Source organism: Melanerpes formicivorus, unplaced genomic scaffold (genome assembly GCF_026170545.1).
Source record: "Melanerpes formicivorus ecotype bairdi unplaced genomic scaffold, bMelFor1.0.p_v2 SCAF_27, whole genome shotgun sequence".
Taxonomy (NCBI): Eukaryota; Metazoa; Chordata; class Aves; order Piciformes; family Picidae; genus Melanerpes; species Melanerpes formicivorus.
In genome coordinates this window covers 1,123,996-1,148,651 of record NW_027142379.1, presented here as the reverse complement: position 1 = coordinate 1,148,651, position 24,656 = coordinate 1,123,996, and the positions used below count along the sequence as shown (strand labels likewise).

The following is a 24,656-nucleotide window of genomic DNA, read 5'->3' as shown; positions in this document are numbered from 1 at the left end:
TCTCTCTGTGGGGAGATACTGCTTTCTGCCCATCTGCTTCACTTCTGGTTGGAGTTCAGAGCAACATACAGCATCCTACCCACAACACAGACACAATACCCTGTATGATTCAATGTTTGATAGCCAGATTAGAGGCAAATTTAATAGCCTGGAGTCTCTCTTACACAGATAATGCTTCAGAATGAAAGCTAAAACTTACCACAGCTGTGAGGACAAAGAGTGGGGTGTACTGGCTGTAGGCTGCTGCTAGTTTGCAGGCCTCAGCAGCTGCCAGTAAGCGATGACTGAACTCTTGGAGAAGGCTCTAGTAAAATGAAAACAACAAGAGGAAAAACTTCATCTCAAACATTTTCTTTTCAAAGAGACTGGTCTACTTGGTGAGCAGCCTGTTAGAACGAAGCAAGGCAGCTTGGGATTTGCTTCTTGTGTGTTGTAGGTTCCCTGAAATCTCTGAGCCCTTTGAGTCTTGATAGGGTGAGATGTCAAATCACAGAATCACAGCACTGGGTTGAAGGGACCTCTAGAGGTCATTTAGTCCAGCCCCCAGGCAGCAAGTTTGTTGCTATTTGAGATCCTATCTTGAACAACAACAGCCAGGTCTGGTTCTGCAGGAGCCTCTTAGCTCAGGTTTACCACATGTGTCACATTTTGAGGCTATATATGTTCTCTCTGTTACACAGATATGCACATTCTTAATGTTTGCTTTTTCCTGAAGCAAAGCATTCTTCCATCTAGGTGCTAATGAAATTTGTCACCAGGAACAATGGAAGTTTCTTCAGCCCTCTTAGCAGAGGAGAGGAACTGGAGGAAGGACAAAGTGTGGGTGAATGTGGGGCAACAGCATACACTTCTCCTGGGGAATCTCCATGCACCAATGTCTAGCCAAGTCTTACCAGGTCAATCTGAGCGTTGGTTTTAAAACGTACGTAATCCTTCTCACTCATGGAAGCAAAGATGTCTGCCAGAATACCCAAGGAAGTAGCAATTCCCTGAAGGAAAAATGGAAACTTGTCATTTTCCCCTTGTGCTTTGAATGCCCACAATAAAGTAGGTTGTGTGTAGATCACAGCAGAAAAACACCCACCAAAAAAAAACCCTACAAACACAAAAAAAACCAAACCAAACAAACAAGACCCAAAGAGAAGCACTGCTCAGAAATTCAGAGGAACCTTCTTGGTAGGGTTTTGTTAATTCCAGCTTGCAGGAAGCATAACCTGGTGGATACATACGAGTTTCCATGAGTGCCAACCATCCCTATTACCACTAGCTCTAGGTTTCAGCTTCAACAGTATTGCATTTTCCTTAGCATTGCATTTACTAAAGCTGCTGTTTGGGACAACAGAAGCTAAGTTTCATAATATCACCAAAACCTGCATTAAGCCCCAAATAAACAGAGGTGGACAAAAACCAAGACTTCTTGGTGTTGATATAATTGGGGTTTGGTTGGTTGGTTGGTTTTTTCCTAGTAATTTGTAATTGGTTCTGCAGAATCAATTCAAAGTAAGACAAGAAGATGTAACATATCAGATCTATGAACCTGCCAGCTGTCTGCCTCTCTGGAAGGTTTGATCCATATATGATAGCTACAGGTCTGCCCAGCTGCAAAGTTAAAAACACCAGGAGGTACCTGTATATTCCTATAAAATTCACTACACATCTTTGTTCTCATCAAAATGTTCTAAGCTTGAGGTCAAGCTTTAAGGAATGGCAGAGGAGAGGTGATGAGCTCTGGTTTTATGGTGGGCTACGATTACCAAACCTCTTAAAGCATCACCTTAGGACATGCAAGGCTTAGGTTCACATTCCTGTTTAGCTATGGACACATGGTATGACCATTGCTTTATCCACAGTGGGAAGATCAGTGTGGCCAAGCCTCACAAAGGTGTTAAAGACAGATACAGTAGCTGCTGCAAGATGATCAGATACTGGAGTGCCAGGAACATCCATCACCTAGAACACATAGTGTAGTGCAGCTCAGCAAACAGACATGCTTGGTTGCTAGGAAAAAAAGAATTAGCCTTAGTCCAAATAAATAAAGAAATTAATAAGTAAGATGTATGGCTGCATCCTGGGATTAGTAAGCCATTGTCAGAGGCACTGGGACACCTGAGGTGACGGTTCACTTCAGATGATTCTGCTTAATGAAAAGTATTTCTTTTGTTCCCCTGCAGGAAAAAAAAGTGTCTGTAAGTCTGTGGATGCATGCGGAAACAAACTGCAGCCCAGTCTTCAGCTGGGCCACTTGTCCTGCCTGTTCACCTTGTCTGAGGGGCCTAACTGAAACATTATTTCTAGAAGACCTCTCAGAAGTGAACAAAAGCTAGTCTGGAATGATTATTAGATTGGTAATGATATCCTGAGTGAAAAGGAAATCCCACCTTTTTATCTGGCTGAGGAAGTATGGAATATCCTACAATCGAAGCCCAAATCAACTCTGCTGCCTCGTACCACATCCCTGAAAGAAATCAGAGAAAGAGTCCCCATTACAGATGGCTTTCAAGGGTTATTTCACTCCTCCTTGAGTCAGGAGCTCTCCAACTGTGTGAAACCAAACCACAGTATTATTTGCTTTGGTGACACTGAACATGTATTAGTTTCCTTTAGCTCTTGGCTGTGCACAAACATGCTTTTTATGCTCGTAAAGGACTTCAGCTCAGCAGTCAGGGAAGATGAAAAATTACTTCAAAAGCATCAGATGAAGGCTGCTGGCCTCAAGCACCAAGGCCTGAATACAGAAAGCACATCATGCTGACAAAAAGGGATTTTCTTGTCTTGAGAGAGGAAATTGCTGTGATGTACCTGTGATTAACTACTGCATGCCTTTGGGAACAGTGACTGGGAAAAGTGTTAGCAAACATGGAGTGCACAGGGGAAAAGGGAACATTGCAGAGTGGAATGGAACTGAAGTGGAAAGATTAGTAACAGAACTCTAATTTCTAACATGAAGAGGTGCTACAAGAAAGCCAGGAAGGGACTTTTTACAAGGGTTTGTAGTGATAGGAAGAGAGAGAATGGACTGAAGCTTGAAAAGGGCAGATTTAGGCTGGAGATTAGGAAGAAATTCTTTATAGTGAGGGTGGGGAGACACTGGAATAGGTTGCCCAGGGAGGTTGTGGATGCCCTTCCCTGAAGGTGGTCAAGGCCAGGTTGGACAGGGCCTTGAGCAATCTGGTCTAGTGGAAGGTGTTGGAACTAGATGATCTTTAAGGTCCCTTCCAGCCTAAACCATTCTATGAATCCATTAATATGTACATGGCTCTAGGTCCTTGCCACAAACAGATGGGTGTACAGCTCCACTTTGGTGGCTCTGTCAGGGGGCATCAGGCAGGTGTTCCACACAAGCTAAAACACCAACATAAGCCATTTTAAAGCTTGACTGCAAAGACAAATGAAACAGGGGAAAAGGTTGAGCAGGCATTTACAGGAAAAAGCCTCACCAAGCTTTTGCAGAATCTGTCCCCTGATTTGTAGGCAGACTGACTGAACAAGAATCCTGTCACTGTCCTGGGCGTATCGCCAGGTACCTGCAGAAAGAGGGGGAACACTCAGTAGAGAATGAAAAGTGTTGCTGTCACATTAAGCCTCCAAAAGTAACCTAAATCCCAGCACATTGCCAGGATTCTCCCCACTGAATTCAACTGGTTACAGTCAGATAGGTAACAAAGTGACAGTGTGTTAAGGAATCTAAGTAGACAGTTAATGGGTATGTAGCCTGAGTGACAGCTACACAGCAAAAGCTACCTGCGCTGTGAAGTAACCAAAGGTTACTGTCTATAAACATTGCACAGAGTTCCACTAACAACCAGTTAAAAGGATGAATGTGGGATATCTTGGCTGTCACCACTGTATACAGCAGAGCAACAAACTTCCAAGCACTGGCAAAACATGTTTCCAGGACTCAGTACCTCATAAAGGCTAAACCAGAAGTTTGCAGGTTAATGCAGTTACACAAAACCTTTTGTTATCAAACCTATCTTGGATTTCAAAACAGAGTATGAAATATAATCACTAAGCTTCCCTAAGTTCTACTTCAATAGTGGCAGCTGCTACTTTGCTTAAGGTCCTTCTTCTGTGGGAGTTTCACTTGAAGAACAGACCAACAAAACCCAGAAGAGGCTTCTTAAATTATCTAAATGTCATGGTTGTAGAGAAACCTGAACTTTTTTATTGACTCAGTGAAGTCCAGAATATTTTCCCATCATTGTGTATCTTCAGTTGGATGAATTAGGGACATTTCAAACCAAAGTTTTAGTTTTCACATTTTAGCCAAGAATGGTGGAAGAAAAGAGAAATGGGATGATGGAAGGAGTCATTAACAGAGGTCAGATTGGCTGTATGTGGAGCTTGTGTGACTGTTAAAATGAGTATCAAAAATCCCACCAAAAGAGCAGCTAGAAATTGGAAAAGAAATAACTTTGCTGCCCAGGGCAGTGGTGGAGTCACCATGCCTAGAGGAATTCAAAAGATATGTAGATGTGGTGCTGAGGAACATGATTTAGGGGGGGACTTGGCTTTGCTGTGTTAACAGTTGGACTCAATATTGAAGGTCTCTTCCAGTCAAAACAGTTGTGGGATGCTGTGATTCTACATACCTGTTGCTCCATTGTCACTAATAAGGCTGCTGAGGATATATTCAGCTTTTAGAAGTTTACCTGATTAAAAAAAAAAACAACCCACAAAATTAATATAAAGATGTATCATGTGGTACAAAGTGAACAAAAGCATTCAGCACTGAAAGTCCCTGCAAGCTGTAAGGATGAGCAGAGGGCTGGAGCACCTCTCCTGTGAGGACAGACTGGAGGAGTTGGGGCTGTTCAGTCTGGAGAAGAGAAGGCTCCAAGGTGACTTCATTGTGGCCTTCCAGTATCTGAAGGGGGCCTACAAGAAGGCTGGGGAGGGACTGCTCAGGATCTCAGGTAGTGATAGGACTAGGGGGAATGGAATGAAGCTAGGGGTGGGGAGATTCAGGCTGGATGTGAGGAGGAAGTTCTTCACCATGAGAGTGGTGAAGCCCTGGAATGGGTTGTCCAGGGAGGTGGTTGGGGCACCATCCCTGGAGGTGTTTAAGACCAGGCTGGATGAGGCTCTGGCCAGCCTGATCTAGTGTGGGGCTCTGCCAGATTGCTCACACTGCTCGTCGCTGGCATTGCCTGCCCATGGCAGGGGGGTTGGAACTAGATGATCCTTGTGGTCCCTTCCAAACCTGACTGATACCATGATACTAAGATAAGCTGGAATAGGCATTGGAGCAGGCTGCCCAGGGAGGTGGTTGAGTCACTGGCCCTGGAGGTGTTCAAGAAACCTGTGGCCATGGCACTTTGGGACATAGTTTAATGGCTGCAGTGGTTTAGGTTGAAGGTTGGACTTGATGATCATGGAGCTTTCTTCCAACCAAAACAATTCTATGATTCTATGAAATTGTACTCTTCTCCCCAGCATTTTCAGTGTGTCCACACTTAAACTCTCCAACCACGGCTGCCCTGAGTCACGCTCTGGAATTCCTGCTGAATTTCTGTATGTGCTGTCTGTGTTCTACACAGTGGCTTCAGTAAATCCACCACAAAAACAACAGACACCTCCTTTTCACGAGAGAGGCTAAGGCTGCACAGTGGTTTCAGAGCAAACTTGAGCCCCTTGCCATAGGCAGGTGGCTCCAGGCACTCATTTCTCGCTCTGCTGCTTCCCATGTCTTGGGCTGCTGCAGGATTCAGACTCTTAGCTTTTCAGAACCACCTTAAACACAGAACATACAGCCCAAAAATACAGAGAAAGGATGCAGTAAGCAACACAGAGTGGGGATTTTGCCTTTCAATACCCTGTAACACAGCTCAGGTGTTTTGTTGCACGTCTGGAGTCACCCATGGCAGGCTCAAAGGGCTGCAGGAGATGCCTCCCGTTATCAGCATGATGGAATTTATCTTTTTTGAGACCAGTTTATCCTCAGGGGCTGCATGCTTCATTGTTTGCATGGTCAAGTGGACCCACTGATATATTAAAAAAAAAAAAAAAAAGAAAAAAAAGGCAGCTGGGACAGTGCTGGGATTCTAATTTACTTTTTAAAGGCCCTTGGTCAGAAGTATAGCAATTCAGATATCCCTGTTTGAAACCAGCAGGGAAGATTTGTTAAGGAACAAAAGCTCCAATTAGTATTTTCCACACCCTTTCACAATTTTCTCTCCTGCTTTTGCCTCTGAAACCCTTTATCCCAGCCCCTTTGTGCTAGTGAGAGGAGCTGGGAGGGCTCAAGGGGGCTGGGAGTGGGCTGTACTCGGGGCCATAAGCACGTCGTCCCCTGCAGGAGACAAAGTGTCTTCTTCAGAGTCAAGTAGCAACTAATTGGGCTTGAGCTGAGGCAAGCGAGCGGTACCTGTGTTGACGGAGAGGCGAGCCCGGCGGATGAGCACCTGAGGGCTGATGGGTGTGCTGGGCTGCAGCTTGTGCAGCCCCTTGGTGATCTGGAGAAGCTCTCTGGAGGCGTCGATCCAATACAGGAAGCGGTCAATCAGGAACACAATAGCTGTTGCCGTTACACAGTCCTTGACCATGATGGAGGCTTTCAAATAAACCTGAAAAGAATACCAGCGTCGTGGGGCAGCCATGGACAAACTCATCTCCCAAAGGCTTGGTGAACTGTCTAGAGAAAATACTCAGCTTCAGTAACCCACTGTCCACTCACCAGTTTAGACCAGATGGGATCTTCTTAGTCACTGTAAGGTGGCTACACAGCTTTACAGAAAGGATTAGGAACAAACTATTTCCTGAGAGGGTGCTCAGGCATTGGAACAGACTGCCCAGGGAGGTGGTGGAGTCACCATCCCTGGAAGTGTTCAGAAAAAATACAGACATGGCACTTCAGGACATGGTTTAATGGCCATGGTGGTGTTAGGCCAGTGGTTGGACTCCATGATCTTACAGCTCTTTTTCAACCGAAAGAGTTCTATGATTCTAAGTACTGAACATATCAAGAAGCAAATATTCACTAGCAATTAAAAAGCTGTCTCAAAAATTTCTACTCACTTTATAGTCTTTATGTTCCTTTATCTATCAGTGGATACAATGGAGAAAGTCTGTGTAGCAGGGATCAGCTAGGATTTATTCTAACCTCTAAGTGTGACTATTCCTGATCACACTTCCATTTTTAAACTGATTTTGCTTGAGCTGTAGATACCAGCCCTGATTTTTCGGTTGTTTGTTTGGATGTATTTGTTTGGTTGGTTTTGGTTTTGTCTGGGTTTGGGTTTCTGGTTTGGTTTGTCTTTCTATTTCAGCCTTCCTGGAAAATTTCTGTTTGGAAGCACATGTTTTGGTGGTCAGTTCCTGAGTTTAAATCCTGCCCAACAGATTATAAACAGTAATAAAAGCAAGTTTAAAAGGGAGACATGAGTCTGGGAAGACTGGAAAAGGTCAATGTAGCCATTCTTCCAGGTGGAGCTCAAGCCATCCACTCCTTTGTACACCATAAACAAGCAAACAGGTCAGGAGTCTGATTCTTTTTGCCCTGCAGGTCATCTTTAATGACTGTTAAGTCTGTATGGACTCTCTTGGATTCCCACAGTGGTTGAACCATCACACCAATGAGAGGAACCAGCCAGCCAAAGCATGCTGTTAAGAGGACAGGAGGCTTGCAAAGACTGCCATTGAGGAGGTACACATCTTCATCATGGCTACAGAAGGCCACATAGACCTGGGGACATCTAGTGAAAACCAATCCCTTCTCATGGTGGGTAGAGGTTGATACTCCCTTCCTGTGTAACAAGGACATGCTTTGACACACTGACACTCAGGTGATTTCCTTTTTAGGGTTTTGTGGTCAGGATGGGGTTGATGGCATCCAGTTATTGTTTCTCTGGGTCACCTCCTTGAAATACAACCATCAGCTGTAAAGAAAGCCCCATCTCTCCAGCTACAGAAGCTCATGGGTGCCCTGACCTGTCTGGTCTTTGTGGCCACTTCATGCTGCCTCAAAGAGCCCACTTTCATCCTGCCCAGTCTGGCTAGAACATCTGGGAGCTAGCAATGGTCAAGGATTGCTTTCTGGTGTAGTCAATCACAAGAGAAATAAAACACCTTCAACCATACAAAGCCTCCTCAGAAAAAGAATATGTTTCTCATCTCATTCACATCAGTGAGTAACCCACTCACACCAGAGTAAAAGACATGCAGGGGAGGGAGGATGGGGCCCTGCAGCATAATCAGAGGATGAGAGACTGCCAAGAGAACTGTCCAAATCTCCACTAAAACATCAAGTTGGCAGCTCTCTCCCATTTTTGATATAGCACCAGCCTCCTCCTGCCCTCCTGGTGTAAATGCAGAGGCAAAGGCATCTGCTTTAGGCACCACTCAGGCTTCTTGGACTCCGCCCCAGCATGATTTCTATTCCCTTTGCTTTTAGCTCAGAGGCCCACAACCTGACAGCAAGACTCCTTAATCCTGAGCAGCACAGCCACCCTCTGAGGAGTGCCCACATCAAACTGCTTGGAGCAGAGCCTGTGGGATACAGATGAAGGCAGCTCGCAGCTCGGATCTGTCGCAAGCGTTTGCTCACTTGGTCGCATTTCAGCCAGGAGGATTTGGATAAATTTCCTTCATTTTCTTTTTTTTTTTTTTGCCCCTGAGCCTGGGTTGGGTTTTCTAAGAGGATGGTACTTGAAAAGGATTCCTGGAGGCAGGCACGCACAACTCTGCTTGTGCCGGCCAACAATGGAGGAATCCCCCTCTCCAAGCACCTGTAAACTGACACTGCAAACCAGCCATTGGAAATGCTCATCAACAGGCCATATATTTAAGCACAGAGCATCGCCTAATCTATTTTTTTTCCTCCCCTTCTTCCTTTAATAGATGGGAGCACAAAAGCCTGAGAGAGGGTGACCTACCAAACAAAAGAGCCTTTGAGTTCCTAGGAAAAGTAGACTTGGAGGAGGATGGAAGGAATCCAAGTGGCCCTATTATTTCCACTTGCACTAATTAGACATTTTTCTGTCAGCTATTGAGCACTGCTGAGAGGCCAAACTCACTGAATTCATTTCTAAAGTGTTTACAGAAGTTTGCATCTGTTTGTGTCTCTTCAGGAGGAAAATAAGCACTTCAATAGCATTGTGGAAAATCTAAACGAAGCATCCCATTCTGAAGGGCTTGGCAGTCTTGCAGCTGCATAATTTAACTCTCCGCTCAATGCCCAAGCCTCTTGTGTCCCTCTCCAAACCCAAATGGACATAAAACGGAGAAAAGTCAAAGCAGGGAGAGAAACTGGGCGATTTTTTTGTTCAAAGGCAGGGCTGCATGCTGTGTGGCACACAGCAACACAGGGTTCGATGTCAGCTTTTGCTGCGCTGTCCCCTCCCCATCCCGAGCAGTACACCAAGAAATTCAGAGCCGCTGCTGTAATTCCCTGCCAGCTCGTGTGGCTGGAAAATTCCTCAGCACCTACAGCTCTTGCAGAGGTGCCAGGCACGCACCCAAGCCACACACCAACACCCTCCCCAGGCCACTCTGAAACGAACCAGGGCAGCTCCCTGTCACCTAGCCCAGCCACAGGGAAACTCTATTGATATCCAAGATGTCACAGCCCACCCTAACACAATCAGCAGCTCAGCCAGGGCTCGCTGCAGCCGGACACTTTGTTCTGCATAGTGGGGCTGGTGTCCTAAACAGATTTACTCACTTTCTTTATGGCTTTGAAACTGACATGGGCACATCTACACAGAGAGAGAGAGAAAGAGTGAGGTGGGTGCAGACTTTGTTTTCACATCTGTGTCCATGATGTGAAATGCATATGTCTAATTGAGTTTGGGGCACAAAGGGAACCTCGCGGCTGGGAAGTGGAATCAGGTGGTGAGAGAATTAAATTTGCACCAGATTTCTATACATGGACCATTGGGGAAAATGCAAAACAGCCCTTTAGTGAAGGGGTTCTTTCCTTAATGGTGCTGAGTGGGAGGGTGTGCTGTTTGCATGGTTTCCTGCATTAGTGGGTTAGCTCCTCCTCGCACCAGGGCTGAAGTTTGGGTCCCAGCTTTGGGTTCAAAGCCACGACGCCTCCTTTGCATTGACAATGGGGGCTGCTCCCAAGAGAGGGGAGAAGCTCAGAACTGGGGCCATCTGGCACTGGGACTGGCAGGAAAGCGTCAAAGGGAAATTATTGGTGCATAGTAAATGAGGACGAGGAGGAGGGGAAGAAAGTAGGGGAAAATCTTTATGTGGCAGCTGATGTAAGAGGAATTACAAGCCCAAATAAATGAAATATTGATTTAATCCACTCTCTCTGCCTTCTTTATAAAGAGAAGATCCCGGAGGCAATCCCCCTTGCCCCAGACTGAAGGCTCTAGAGGGTCCCCTTTGGAAAAACACCTCAGCAAGTGGTGAGGTTAGAAAGCAAGGGCAGGAATAATTTCATTTTCAGGGTGTCCCTGCAGTTTTGCAGACACTCTGGATTTCTACTTTTGCTTATCTCCATTTGTCTCAGACTTGCTTAGTCTTTGCTTCATCTGTAACTGGTTTTGGGGTTTAAAATCTTAAACTCCAAACCCAAGAGCAGCCCACAAAGACTTTCTGATTCTGTGCACAAGGCAGGAGTTTCAGCAGTGCATCCACCCAGGTGCTTTAGTTCTCTCCCAAGCATTGCTCCTAGTTAGCACTCCACTGAACCCTAACAAATTGCCCAGTTTTCTTTCCCCCTCCGTTCATCCCCTGTCAGATTAAACAGAGAGTCACAACACCAATGGATTTGGCTGAAGTCTTTCACCCTTTTACCCCACGCGCTGTTAGCAAAGCCTGTCTTTCCAAGAGACCAAAGCTGCTGTCACTGCACGGGACTTCTCTATCAATCTCTGCCTTTCAGCTAGCAATCAGAGCCCACTCCACAAATAACAAGGAATTAAGCCTCCTACCACCTCTAGGATGGACAGCAGAAAGCGTGTCCATGAGGTGCAGGCACACTTGAACCACAGGACAGTGGAGTCGGGCAGTAAATAGCAGCAGAGTGAGGAACAAGAAGCTCCCAGACACTTCCCTCTCCGCTCAGAGAACCCCATTTAATGGCTTGAGCTTCTGAAGCTGTTAATTAGCTGAAGTTATTCATCCCGAAGGCAACAGAGAGTTGGGTGTTTTTTCAATGGCAGCAGCATTAGGTCCATTATTAGCAGCTCAAAACACTGCAGAATGGGTCAGGTTTTTACAGCCGACCACATCTTCTCACCAACTGAGAAAGTACCAGAGGGGGAGTCCCTGGGGGCCTCGTGTATCTGAGAAGGCACCAGGGGCTTGGGGATGCAGTGAGCTGCAGGACTAGCTGGTCTTAGTTCTTCCCAAGAAGAGCTGCAACAATCATTTCATGGCCCTGATTTGTCCTGCTGTGCTCAAGCTCCAGACTATTTCTAAACCATTGTGGCAATTCCCTGCGGGACATTAAAATTCTCCGTTGAAGGGATATTTTAATACTTAAAAATTGCTAAATGCCACTCACAGAACCCTCCTGAGAAGGTGGCATCAAGGTCATTATAATCAGCTAAAAATCCAAGAGTCTGTTCCCTAAATCTGTGTCCTCAAACTGTCAGTTCTGTTAAGAAGAGGTTTAATTTGGAAGGAACTCGCAACAGCCTCGGTAACACAACATTTAAAGTCTTTTTCAGGGAGGAAATACTCCATGAAGCTGCATCTGAGAGGGGGAAATCCCACTTCTGATGCACAAAGTGAATCAACCACCTTACAGGCAGTCTGGATCAGACTTCCCACTTTTTCATTTGGTGCTCCACATAAATTCATTTTTCCCACCTGTGCAGCTAAAGACAGAGGTGCTGGCAGCACCAGGGCAGTCACCTTGGACAGCTGAAGGATCTTCAATACTTCTCACTTACAAAGTGTCAGCAATTGCACAGTTAAGGGAGGCTGGGGTGTCACAGATTCCCTCTTGGGCTGAGCTCACAGCCATAGCTCTCCTTACACCACTCTTAGTTTCACAGGGATCACCCAAGAAGAGCTCTTATGAGGCAGGTAGCAAAAGGTCAGCCTGAACAACCAAGATCCCAGGGCTACGATTTAGGGCTTTAATTCTCCTGTTACCACACCAACAGTTAGAAGGAGGAGAAAACTAAATCCTCAGCCCCCTCCTTTAGTCCTTTTTCAAAGGCTCCCAGCTCTCAAGTGCCACACACACACACACCTAAGGGTAGTTAGGGAATGTCCCTCAGATTGGTTTCCCTAATGGCAATCGATCAGCATGTAATTAGCCAAGGGCTGCAGGGCTTTATTTTCTACTCTTTTCAATATTCCCAGTAAGTCCCATGGGATTCTGCACCAGTAGGACCAGGATCCATGCTCCCCCATCCACAGGGTCAGCCTGCACAGCTCCCTGCAGAAGGACCTGCAAGAAGGCTACTGCTGGGGGCTTTCCTGTTGTATTTGCACTGTACCGGGTCCCCACATCCTCATCCATGGGTGAATGACTGAGCCTGGCAGCAGGAAATGTGGATATGTGATAAAAATCAAGTGGAGCTCCACATCCTTGCAATGGGTTTGCAGACAGACTTTGATCTTGCAAAAAAAAAATTATAATTACAAAATTACAATGTTACTGAGGTGTCAGTTATCCTATAACATAACTACTTGTGTGCATGGAGTGGTCCAGTGACACCCAGCACAGAGTTTGTGGGATCAAAGCCTACGTGAACATGGGCATGTTGCCCTCTATTGGCTGGTCACAGAGCAATAAGGTGATTTCCATCCCCTGGGATAGTGAGGATCTGCAGGAAGGGTAATCCCTGGCAGCCTCCCTTTTGGATCCCAGTCCAAACCCCAGACAGATGTTCCAGTCCCTTTCGCATCTGCGTAGCCTCTGCTGGACTCTCTCCAGTAGTTCCCTGTCTCTCTTGAACTGGGGAGCCCAGAACTGGAGCCAGTTCTACAGCTGTGGCCTCACTAGGGCAGAGCAACCCCAACCCCCCAGACTTCAAGTTCTGTAAGACACAGAGATTCTATAAAACCAGAAGTGCTGCTTTGCCTCAAAGACTGCAGTAAATTTATTGCCTTAAAATCCCCATGGAGGTTCTGTATTTTCATCTAGACATTTAGACGTTTAGATTGGTTATTGAGAATAATTTCCTTTCCTGTAAGAGTGGTCAGGAACTGGAACAGGCTGCCCAGGGAAGTGGTGGAGCCACCATCCCTGCAGGGGCCCAAGAAAGGTGTGGACATGGCACTTGGGACATGGTTTCATGACCATGGTGGTCTTAGGTTGATGGCTGGATTCAATGACCATACAGGTCTTTTCAAACAAAAAATTCTATGATCTAGTGGAGAGAGAGAAGGAAAAATAAAGAAAAGTTTGTGTGCATTGCCTAAATCTGCCCAGAGCTCCCAATGAACCAAGGCTGCAGCAAGTGAGCGTTGAGAAAAGCCCCTACTCTCTGTCCCCACCCCAGGCTGCTTTAGCTGAGCCTTCCAGCCTGCAGCAGTAATGAGCATCCCACAGAAAAGCAGAAGAGGGGCACTTTAAAAGGCTGCAGGTGCAGGTAGCTTCCCTTTCTTGATGTGTCAAACCAGCACACAGCCACCAGCCAGGGGTATCCCACTTCTGAAAGTGCAACACTGAGGCAAACCCTTGAAGCCAGAGCTTAATCCTCTTACTCAGTGTGCTGGTCTCCTGGAGCTTTTTGAGCCTCCTCACAGAGTAAAACATCCTCGTGGTGAGCCCTGGTAGGCAGCTCTGCCTCCTTGGAACACCACCGGGGTGTTATGGTAATGAAGTGCCTTTCATTGAGGGATCTCAAAGCACTTTTAAATGTAATGAATTACGGTTTATGAGCTTATTCTAAGCATGGCAAATTAAAATAAACAGAGAGGAAAAATTTTAAAAGCTTTTTTCTGAACAATCAATCCACAAAGACTTGATGGTTTTGGTTTGATTTTTTTTTTTCCTCCAGGGAATTAAATTATTCTTCTGTCCCTTATGGAGAAAAAAATAAAGAAGAAGAAGAAAAAAGTTGCTCAGACTTTTATCTTTCCTCATCACACTGTAATCACTTCTCTTCAGCCTCATTTCTCCCCCCAGCTTTTTATTCAAAGGATTGAAGCAGCCTTTAAATGTTATTTAAAAAAGGAAAGAAAAAAAAATAGAGTAGAGTAGGGAGATGGAATGGATGAAGGGGGGGAAAAAAAAAATCTATTTTCCTGACTAATACTAATAATACAGGTCAAAATGTCAGTCTATCTACAATTAAATGGAAAACAAAAAAGGTTTTCCCTTTTTCCCATGGCACAATGGCACTGGAATATAAATTACCAAGGAAGATGAAATAATACTTCAAAGCACATGGGGAAAGGCAGCACAACGTTCACAAAGTACTTCCAACCACAGGACGGAACACTGAGGACAACGGCAACCAACGGACTTCAGGGGGTGTGGGTGAATAGTCTAAAACTAGCATGAGGCAGGATTTGAGGTCCCTATAGTCTGTGACCCCATGATATGCTTTGTTTAACAAGGGCAGCTGCAGTTATCAACAGATGTTTCAGCAATAAATAATTGGTATCATCTCAGAAAAGATCCATCTACCTGGGGAGAGGGCATAATGCTGCAAACACTGCTCCACTATTACAGCCACATTAATCTCCCATCTAGCCAGGTCTCTCGGGGAGTTTACTGCAGGTGTTTGTCCTGGGAGAGAGCAGACAAACGCTCCCAAGTTAGGGAGCCGCGCGGGGATTGTAAAGGAGGTCAACCTCCGCCATAAATTTCTGTCTGAGGCCACACACACCAAAGAGAAAAGGAAAAGAAATACCCCAAGCGAATTCAGTGTCCCTGCAACGTGGGGATGTTGGGGCTGACACCTCCCAGCCCTGGTTTTTCTGAGCTTCTCATTGCTCAGTGCTAGTCAAAGCCATCGCTGTCCCCAAACCAAACCTGCCAGCCTTACTTGGGCAGGGTGCTCTCTGAGGCAGGTGGAGTCCCCTGGCCACCCTGGAGTTAACAGCAGTTTTGCAGCTGGGATTTCAGCAGGGTCTGACCTCCACACCCTGGATTTTCAGGCCAGACTGCCCCTTCCCATGAGGAATAGGACTGCATTTGCTTCAGACTTGAACCACATCAAGCAAAAAAACCCACCAGAACCTCTCCAACCTCATCTTTACTTTACATGTGTCCTGCCAAAGGGAGGCTCATCAGCCTAGATATTGTGTTTGCCATTGAGAAGGAGCCTTCTGCTACATGTCTGCCAAGCCTCTGAGAGAATTAAAAGAGCTAAAAGCAGTCCACTGTCTTGCTGCTCTCTAATCTTGAAGCTCAAACTTGTTTGGATCTCTAAGAACCATTTGGATCCTCTAACTCCTTACACAGCCAAGTATCCTTCACTCATCAGAGGAAGGGACAAAGCAAGTGTCCAAACTAGCCTGAGCTGAGCATGAAAGTGAGCAGAAATAGCATAAACACAAAGTCATCACTGCATGTTTCAATGACCAAGAGAGTTGTTCTCCAAGGTGCTCAATGCATGGGCAGTCCCTGTATACCTCTAGATGAGGCACAGCCAATGACCTCCACTCTGCAATGTCATTGTCATTACTGTTTGGGCATTTTTTTTCCCCTCACAGTGGTAGCCAAACACTTGGACACACTCAAAACTTCATTTCATGAATCCATTTTATCTTCCCTGCACTAGTAGAGCACATAAAGCTGCAGGTGCCAGCAAGATGCCCAACCAGCCTTGCATGGTGGTGCACAGCCATGTGCTGTGAGCTCTGGAGCTAACAGCCCAGAAGCCTGACCCCACAGCAGAGCTCCTACCAATTTCACAACCTTGGCTTGGCTGCAGCAGCAGCAGAAGGCAGGGAAGGCAGGACTTTCCTTCCCTTGGAAGATGGCAGGGGTGACATGGAGCTGAGCTACCTCACAAGGAGGAGAAAACCATGTTTCCCATGTGTTACTGTAAAGTTGAAGAAAATAACTGGAAACTATATGTGGCTTCTGGGTCCCTCTCTTGTCTGAAGACCAAAACCAAACAAAAGTCACTTCTCTGCTTCAGCCTTTTGGCTGTTGCGGGCAGCTCCATCACACCACATCCTCACTTACCTCTGCTTGCCAAGCAGTTCCTCACCTGCTGCTGCCACTGTGCAGAAAAACAAGACCCTGAATGCACAGGTAATGCAACCTACAAGGGCTCTGTGCACCCTCAAGCTCCTCAGTGGGATTTTTTACACAGCAGGTGTGTTGAACTTCATACCAGCAGATCGGGAAGCCTCGCGCTGATCATATCTTGCAGATTTGTTTTGTCTTCTGGGCCAAGGTCTTGTTTGTATTGCCACTTCTCTGGCACAAAGGGCCACTTCATTTCCTTTGCCTCCTCCAGAAGAGTCCTCAAGTCCTCAGGAAGCAAAGCTGAAAAGGTCAAAGAGCAGGTAAAGATATTGCAGTACGGTCAGGTGCAACACTTATGAGAGCACCTACCCTGCAAAAAGCATACCTCCCCTCCCTCTTCGACCTTCTCCCAGCTGCCACCAGCTTCACTGGGAGGGAAGGTGAGCCTGCCTGTCATCAGTCACCCTTGGCTGCTCTGCCCTGCAGGTAAGTGGGAGCCACCAGCCATTAGAAGGGCTTTTAGCAGGAAGTCACACTGGCTGGTGGCTGCTTAAGCGTGAAGAGCTACTCCAAGAGAGACAGGAGGGAACCTGCTCCCTTGTGTGAGGAGAGGATTCCTGGCAGAGCAAATGGGGCCAACAGCACAGAGAAGACCTGTCTCCCTTGCTCAGGGCTTGCTGGTAACAGTGGCAGAGCCAGCTTGAAAAGCCACATCCACACTGGGAGATAAACCTGGCCCACATAAAGCAGTCAGACGAAGCTCTAGAGGGATATGGTGAGTAACAGGCATATGCTTTGGAGAATGACTGATTGACTGATAATTCAGTTTAAAAGCTGAGTTACTCAACCTCCTCTCACAGCAGTCACTGTAGATTAAAAATAAGTTAGGAGAAGATGCCCTTGGTCAGGACATGCTCCTACCCAGGCATGGCCAACATGAAGCTTGCATGGAAATTCCAGTTCTCACACCTTTCACTCAGGGGCTTCCAAATCATTCCCAAAGCACTGGAAAGGTCAGGCACAATGGACTCATAAGGCAAGTATTTTTTTATGAATGAAGGCAAAGTTCGTTCAATTCCTACACCAGGCCTCTGATCCTCCAGCAATGTGCCAGAGCTTGCAAGGCAAGAGCACAGTTTGGCCCATGGGCTGATGCTTCCTCAGGCTGGCCTTTCTCTTCATATAGCCGTTGGCTTCAGCTGGATCTCCAACCTGACCAGACTAAAGATACAGCTGCTAGCAGGAGCACATAGCTAGAGCTCTGGGCTTGGATTTGTCCCTTCCTTTCAGCTGCAGCCCACACTTTCATTTTCCTTGGAAGAGGGGTGAAGCTGTGCTGTGCTAACCACTCGGCTGGGCAGACTCTGAAATGGCCAATGAAAGTGGATTAACAAGGATTATTGACCAGATGGGGTTAATGGTGATCATCAGCTGCAGATCTAGACCCTTCTGGCCATTAATCCCCAGGAAAAAAGCCCTGCTCAGAGACCACTTTAACGAGGCAGTGCAATAAATGTATGACTACATATTTTTAATCAGTCCTTTAGGGATGACTGTAGACAAATCATTAAATCACTACATAGAAAGTCTATGTCATGCTCCTATCACAGTGCATTCACCAGCACTTTATTTTTCCCCAGAAAAATGTGGGAAGTTGGATATTTAGGATCCCTTTTTTCCAAAGGGTCATCTTTAAAAAGATAATCACTTTTTCCAATCCCTATTTTCTCACTTGTTGCAATTCTGGACATGCTGGCCACCACCCATCCCAGCTTCACAAGCAGCCACATTTCCCTGCCCTTCTGAAGTGGTGTCTGGAGGGGCTCAGCCCTTCATGCCACGGCAAAGTGGCCAAGTGCTGGCCATGGTGGTCACTCCGTGGGAAGGTGGCTGGAGGGGAAAGGAGGTTGTGCTCCCACCCCTCACATCCCTCACTACAAAAATCAGGAGTGGAGACACACATCTCATCACAAGGAATGCAAGACGATGGACAGAAGATTTTACCCCCTCAGGTAGGAGGGAAGACTGAGCTTTCCAAAACCTTTTCCAAAGGAAGATGGAAGGGGCCTGAAGGCAGTCACAGCAAGCACATTTCCCCATCTCATCCCATCAGACTGACATTTTGGGGAGGGATCTAGAGAAATAGGATGCTTATGCAGACAGCCTGTCCCATTCTCTACCTTCCTCTGTCTTACACACCCAAACTCACACTTACTTAACACTTAAACAGGAAAAATCATGGTGCCAGCAACTATGAAAACAACCAGTGGGATAACGTGGCTGTTGGTGCTCTCTCTAAAGCATGGGAGTACTGCTGCTGTTCTCTGGTTCCTGCTTTCCAGGACTTGATGCACTAAAGAACAAAGAATACATCCACTGGTACCACACCAACCAGTTAGGGAGCTGATGTGAACAGTCCTGAAGATTTCAGCTGAAGTCCAATTCCCAGGACTAAAGTGTACTCTTTAACAGAGCTTTTCTCACCACAGGCAATATAAGTTAATTAATTAATGAAGGCTAAGCCAGCACAGAAGTTGACTGGAACGACTTCCAGTCTAAAAAGAAACAAAAAAAGCTCTCCAGACCCATCTAACACCCGTTTATACGTGTTTAGCTTTCAGTTACCCCTGTGCCTGGTCTGAGAAAGCCAGGGCAAACAAAGGCAGCGCCGGGAGGAGAGGGGAGCAAAGAAGCCCCCTCTGCCTCTGCGCTGGGAGGGTCCCCCCGAAGCCGGGAGCCGACCTGCGAGGCCCTGCCTTCCTTCCCCGGGCAGAGAGCCCCAGCAGTTATTAATGTCGCTGTCACCGCCCCGCTGCTGGGTATTTTTCTTTCAGCTGATGGGAACACGGCCCTCGGAAAAGCCCGAGCATCACTTCAGGCTCTGATCGCCCATTTCCTGAAGCGGTTTACCTGAAGGACCATGTCTAATCGAGTGATTATAAGGGCACTGATTTACCTTATCTGGAACTAAACTGATTATTTCTCATACTTTGTGGCATTTAATAGGAGAAGAGGAGGGAGGAGGATGGGGGGGAGGGAAAAAGGGCTACCTGATTAGGAGCTCAAGAGCCTATTCTGAGAAGCCATAATAAAACTTAAAAGAATTTGTGATGAGGAAACAAAGTAGCCTTTGTTCAAAACAAAACAAAACAACAACAACGAAAAAAAGAGCAGGGGAAAAAAAAATCTTCCAGTATCCATAACAGAAACTTACACACCACCCTGCACTGCAAACAGACTTAGGTGCTTCAGAAAAAAAGGCAGCTGACCTCCCAGTAAGAAAAGGGATGGCCAGAAAAACATATTCTCAACGGCTCTGCTCCCCAAGACAAACAAAGGATTTTAGAGATCAAATTAACGTTAGGGCCGAGGCACTCATGCAAAGCAAAACTAAACATTATTAACACCAAACTGGAAAGCAGGCAGATGTGTCACGCAAAGGAAAGCCTCCACATGAAGAGAGAGGGGTTTGTGGGGTTTTGTTCATGCCTTTGTTTCCCCCCACACCCCTCGAAATTTCACCTTCATCCTCTGCTATATTCCTGTGTCATTGATAAAGTTATTTTTGTGTGTGGCAGAAGGAGCACATAACCTCCCTACCCTGTACTAAAAAAGGTGTCATTCAAACAAGTTCAGCAATTCAAATGTGGCTTTTATTTTGTGACTGAAAAAGCTGTGGCAATGAAGTCATGTAGCCCTCTGGAAATCTGAACCTAGGGAAAAACTGAACCCTTTTGTGTTTGACACGAAGTGGATTTCCACTGGAATTAAGACATAGAATCATAGGATCACAGAATTGTAGAATCAGAGCACCAAGGATTCACAGAATCACATAATTGTTTTGGGAAAACTTTGGGAAAGACCTCTGTGATTTGCAAACCACTCTCAAAGCATCAGGGCAGCATCAAAATAAATGCTGGTTTTCCAGCAGGTAATACCAGTGTTTAAACAGATGAGGAACCCTCTATTACAGCCCTCATTAAATACTCCTTCCTTTCCTGGTTATTTATTCCAGCCATTAGCCAGCAGGGATTTTCTTTTCAAGAGGGATATTGCAAGTTGTTTTGTTTTATTTTTATCCCCCCCCCCCCCCCCTCTTTGGACACCACTTATAGAGGTCACACACATTTTACGAGATAAAGATTCAGGCAATGAGCTCTTTAATATATGAGAAGAAGCTGACAAACAGAAAAGGCCCTCCCCCAGTTCCTATGAAAGGAGAGGAAATATGTGCCCTTATTCAGAAGTTGCATCCTTCCCCCCCCCCCCCCCTTTCTTTCTTTCCTCCTTTTTTTTTTTTTTTAATAACTGAAATTTATGTGCATCAGCAAACTTTTGGGCATTGTTCTCCCCAAACTAAACTGTTCCTTACAGCCTCATGTTTACTGAAGCCTAAAATTAGAACTGACAGCAATTCACTGCAACAAAGTGGACTTCTTTCCCTGCCTGCCTGTAGCCCGCATCCCATTCATGGCCTCGAAATCCAGGCATCTCTTGACACTCATCTGCCAGGAGAAGAAGAAAAATAGGGCAGGGCTGAGGGCTGGTGGCTGCTGCCATGGTCCTGCCACCTCTCCTGGGGACCTCACCTTGGCATTGCCGGTATTGTTGCTGGTCTTCCTCGGCCGTGCCAGGCTGTGCTGACAGGAGAGCGTCCAGAGCTCGCTTGCACTCCTGCAGCAGCGCGGCGGCGGCGGTTTGATTATTCATGAAGGCTGATCCCGCTCGGCTGTGAATTGGGTGTCCCCGGGTGCACGGTGATCAATTACTTAAGAGAAGACACGGATTCTAAATGAAAAGGATCCCTTCAAGGCTGAGGTACCTGGTGAACAAAGGAGGGGGAAAATGATTAACTAAAGTATCATCAATTATCTGAAAGGCTCAAGCAGGGAGAAATAATAGGGGAAATACATGAAAATACATGCCAGCCTCGGAGGACTCGATTAGAGGAGTGTGTGAAATGACTGCAGGGTCTCGGGGACAAACTGTGCGAGGTGAACCTCTCCGAGGTGCCAGGGAGAAAGGACAGACTCTTCAATGGAGCCATGAAAGCCCAAGCAGGGAAGTGACCAGCCAGGCTGTGCTGAAGCCCTGTGCACCAGGGAAGCTCGGGGTGTTGCCCGCTGTTAGCCAGAACTGAATGGCAGAGCCGTGCACACCATAGGGGCTGCCACTGTTACCCTGGGGCATGGGAGCACATGGCTCCCTCACCTCCTCTTACACTAGCCAGGTAACACAGGGTCCTACCATGGTTGGGTGGAGGTAGTGGAGCAACATTGGTGTTTGAAGGAGCCTGCCTGTCAAGGTTTTGGGCTGAGATCGGCTGGTAGCAGCCAGACTCATCTGCTCACCATAGAGCAACTTGTATTTGATGTGCAGGGTACCAATGGCAAATCCTTCCCAGCTACCAGAGTCATTCTGAGGGAAGTCCCTGGCACCAGAGGTCTTCCAGCATCTGTTTGGACTGCTTTTCTCTGTGCATTCACTCAGCTATCTGTCTGGCCATAACTTTTCTACTGCAAGTCATAGAATTTTTTCAGTTAGAAAAGACCTCTAAAACGATCAAGCCCAAGTTATTCAGGTGCTTAGAACGCTGCCAATAGCAATACAGAATAACCTCCCTCCCCCCCAATTTCTATCCCATGTATCTGGCTCAACATCTGCCAAAACTGTGGGGCAGCTTTCAAAAATGAGGCATGGGGTATTTTTTTCCCACCAATTTGGTGACACTTTCATTTGGAAAAGTTCTTCAACAGTTTGAAGCAACGTAGGCAGCAACACATCTAAAATTGAGAAAGCTACGGCTGCGAAGGAGGAGAGGAAGATGCAAAGGAACACGGGTGCTGGCTTCAAATAGCTCACATTTTAGCAGCTAAATTTCCAGACAGCTTTCTTTTTTCCTTTCTCTAGCAGCTCTGGGATGGTTGGATCCCAGAGCTGGTGGCAGAGAGCCTGTGTTCTCAACAGCACCAAGCAAGAGCAGGCTGCCAGATTGAAAAGCAGAGGGCAAAAGAGATGCACTCATGCGAAAGCAGAGAGGATCAGAGAGCCTGCCGTGGAAGGGCAGGTGGAGCAGGGCAAAAAGATGGGATTGATCAGCAAAGAGCCTGGAGGCAGGAGCTAGTCAGCAGGGCTGTGACTGACTGCAGACAAATGCCAGAGAAAGAAGACATTTAAAAAGCAGCCATAAAAGGGAGACTGAGGGCAGGAGCACAGGCACATAAGAACAACTGGAGAGCAGGGTGGGCAACCAAACAAAGCTAGCTTCCATTCTTAGGTCTGCGCTTGATGTCTTGGTGATGTCGAGTCACACACACTTGTTTCCACTCATCATATACATAAGAGAGCAAGACAGATGCCATCTGAGGTCAGCACTGTTTGCTGGGCATCTCAATGGACAGCTAGAAACCTCAGGTGCTGTGAAGCCAAGCTCCTCAGGGTCTGTGAGATGTCTACCCTATGAATGAACGCATAACAAAAGCCCATAAAGTGAAAAGGTGCTCTGAGGAACAGCACAGGTTTCACTGCTCTGGTTGTGGTTCTCAGTCAACCAACTCTGTGCTCAGTATGCTGCTAAAAAATGAAGCCATCTGGAAAAAGAATCAGGTAAAATATACCATACAGGTCAGAGTCCTTATAAGGAGAGCAGGCTAAAGTCCGCACTCAGGGTTAGTTCTCTCCAACAAAACACTGAGGTGGGATTTTGGCAGTTTTTCCTACCCTTCAAGGCTCTGCCCAAGTTCATAATTCCACCCTCATTTTCTCCTGTTGCTTTTGCATGATAAATGCCTTTCTGGAGGAAGATTTAGAGGTGTTTTCACAGACTGGGTGTCAACTCAGTCCAAGAATACAACTCCTAAACATGGCAAAGTTAAAAGAAGGCCACAAATGCAGAACGTAGAGGTGAAAGCCTCTCCCTGGGTCTTCTGCCCATCCTGACTCAGAATATTAAGAAATAAAGCAGAAGGAAAACCCAGAAAGGGTTCTCCATCTTTTAAACTCCAAGTAAGAGTAAGCAGGGCCAACCCACACAGGGCAACATCCCACAGGGTTTAAGCCAGGTGAGTGCTGTGATCACCCTCTCCATGGCAAAAGGATGGACCAGGCAGAGAGGTCCCATCAAGATCAAGAGAAATGGGGCCAGAAACAGCTACAGCATGGTCCCAAGTGCACCCAGGGAACAGGACTGAACTGTCACTGACAAAGGTCATTCTACTAAAAGGCCACCACACTGATGGGATTTGCCCACAGCATAAAGTCCTAATCTACATCCTAATTCACATAGGTCCCTTCTCCCTAAACACCTCCAGGTCAGCAAGGGCTGAACCTGGTGACCACACCCAGAAAGCAGACTCTGGGGAAATGCAGAGTCTTCTCCTCCCACCCTGTCTAGAAAAGCTGATCCAGCTGCTGGCTATCCACTGGGGAAAAGCAGTGCAGCTCCCTCTGCTACAATCATGGTAACACACCTATGCTAGTGTTGCTTGCTCTGGTAGCTGCACTGACATCTGCTAATTGATTTCTCTGATTACCCAGCCCTGCGGGAAGGAGTGTGCAGCCGTCCCAGGAGTACCTCCCAGGTTGGGATGCAGCATCCCTGCCATCTGGCCTCGACTCCAGTCCTTTGTCTAATTGATTTCTCAAAAATCTCATTTTCTAGGGGGTCCTCTTTAGTAATCAGTGAGCACGTACACATCCCAGATATACTGTGATCCTTAGTCCAACAGTGTGGAGGACACTGCTTCAAGGGGGTTGGATGGGACCTTAACAGGTCATCTCATCCAACCCAAACTATTCTATGCTGAAAGCACGTGGAAGCATGTTGGAGAAAGCCTGCAATCAGCTGCCACCTTGCAGCCCTGATAAATGTGTTCATAAGCACAATTTCCTCTGAAGATGCACTATAGCAAACAAGTTGCCTTCATACCAAACACCATGTCATTAGGAGCAGCTAAGGGAGCTTACAGATACGGCCCAACTTATCTATGTTGCAGTCCCAGAGCCCAAAATCAGTCTTGGAAATAAGACTCACAGCCAGGCTGGGTCTTTGCTGCAGGCAGGAGGGCCCCGTGGCTTTGTGAGCCACACAGACTGCAGGTCTCACAAAGAACTGCTGGGGCTTAGCGGGGAAGCTTCAATGAGTGCAGAAGTACAGCACTTGGCTTCCTAGGATGGTAAAGATTTAACTCACCAGGAAACTGCCAGATCCATAACAGTGACAGATGAATGTCAGCAAGCCAGACATTTTTCTTCAAGTACATTTTTTTTTCCTCTTTCTGAATAAACAGCAAGCTTAGAGTAACAAATGCTGATTTACAACAGCAGCAACCACAAAGTGCTGGAAGCAGAGAGAAAAGTGCAATAAACTGTACATTAGTACATTAAAGGGAGGCAGCCTTTGGAGACCCATCATGAGGGGCAATGACTCGCATCATAAAACCAGCTTAAAATGCAGCGCAAAGCTTTAAACGACAGCAGCATCCTTTACACAGATGCCACTTTGTAAGTTGTGTTTTGTGACAGCTGGAGCACTGAGTGACAGCTGGGATGAGAAAATAACCAAGCACACAGCTTACAGACCTGGGGTAAAGGC

The 24,656-nt window shown here is 46.5% G+C and overlaps 1 protein-coding gene across 4 annotated transcripts in view; it reads right to left on the bottom strand.

Annotated features, from left to right (window-relative positions):
- The window catches only part of ALPK1 (alpha kinase 1), an 88,115-nt gene that overhangs the window by 51,564 nt on the left and 11,895 nt on the right, over positions 1 to 24,656 (bottom strand). For all 4 annotated transcript variants that reach the window (XM_068153829.1, XM_068153825.1, XM_068153826.1 and 1 more), the window contains exons 2-9: positions 20,653 to 20,885; positions 16,209 to 16,363; positions 6,368 to 6,566; positions 4,593 to 4,652; positions 3,438 to 3,524; positions 2,379 to 2,455; positions 894 to 989; positions 200 to 304 (exon numbers count right to left, since the gene is read on the bottom strand). In XM_068153829.1, coding sequence (XP_068009930.1) covers positions 200 to 304; positions 894 to 989; positions 2,379 to 2,455; positions 3,438 to 3,524; positions 4,593 to 4,652; positions 6,368 to 6,566; positions 16,209 to 16,363; positions 20,653 to 20,773 — 900 coding nt within the window. In that variant the 5' untranslated portion in view covers positions 20,774 to 20,885. The remainder of the gene's footprint in view (positions 1 to 199; positions 305 to 893; positions 990 to 2,378; positions 2,456 to 3,437; positions 3,525 to 4,592; positions 4,653 to 6,367; positions 6,567 to 16,208; positions 16,364 to 20,652; positions 20,886 to 24,656) is intronic.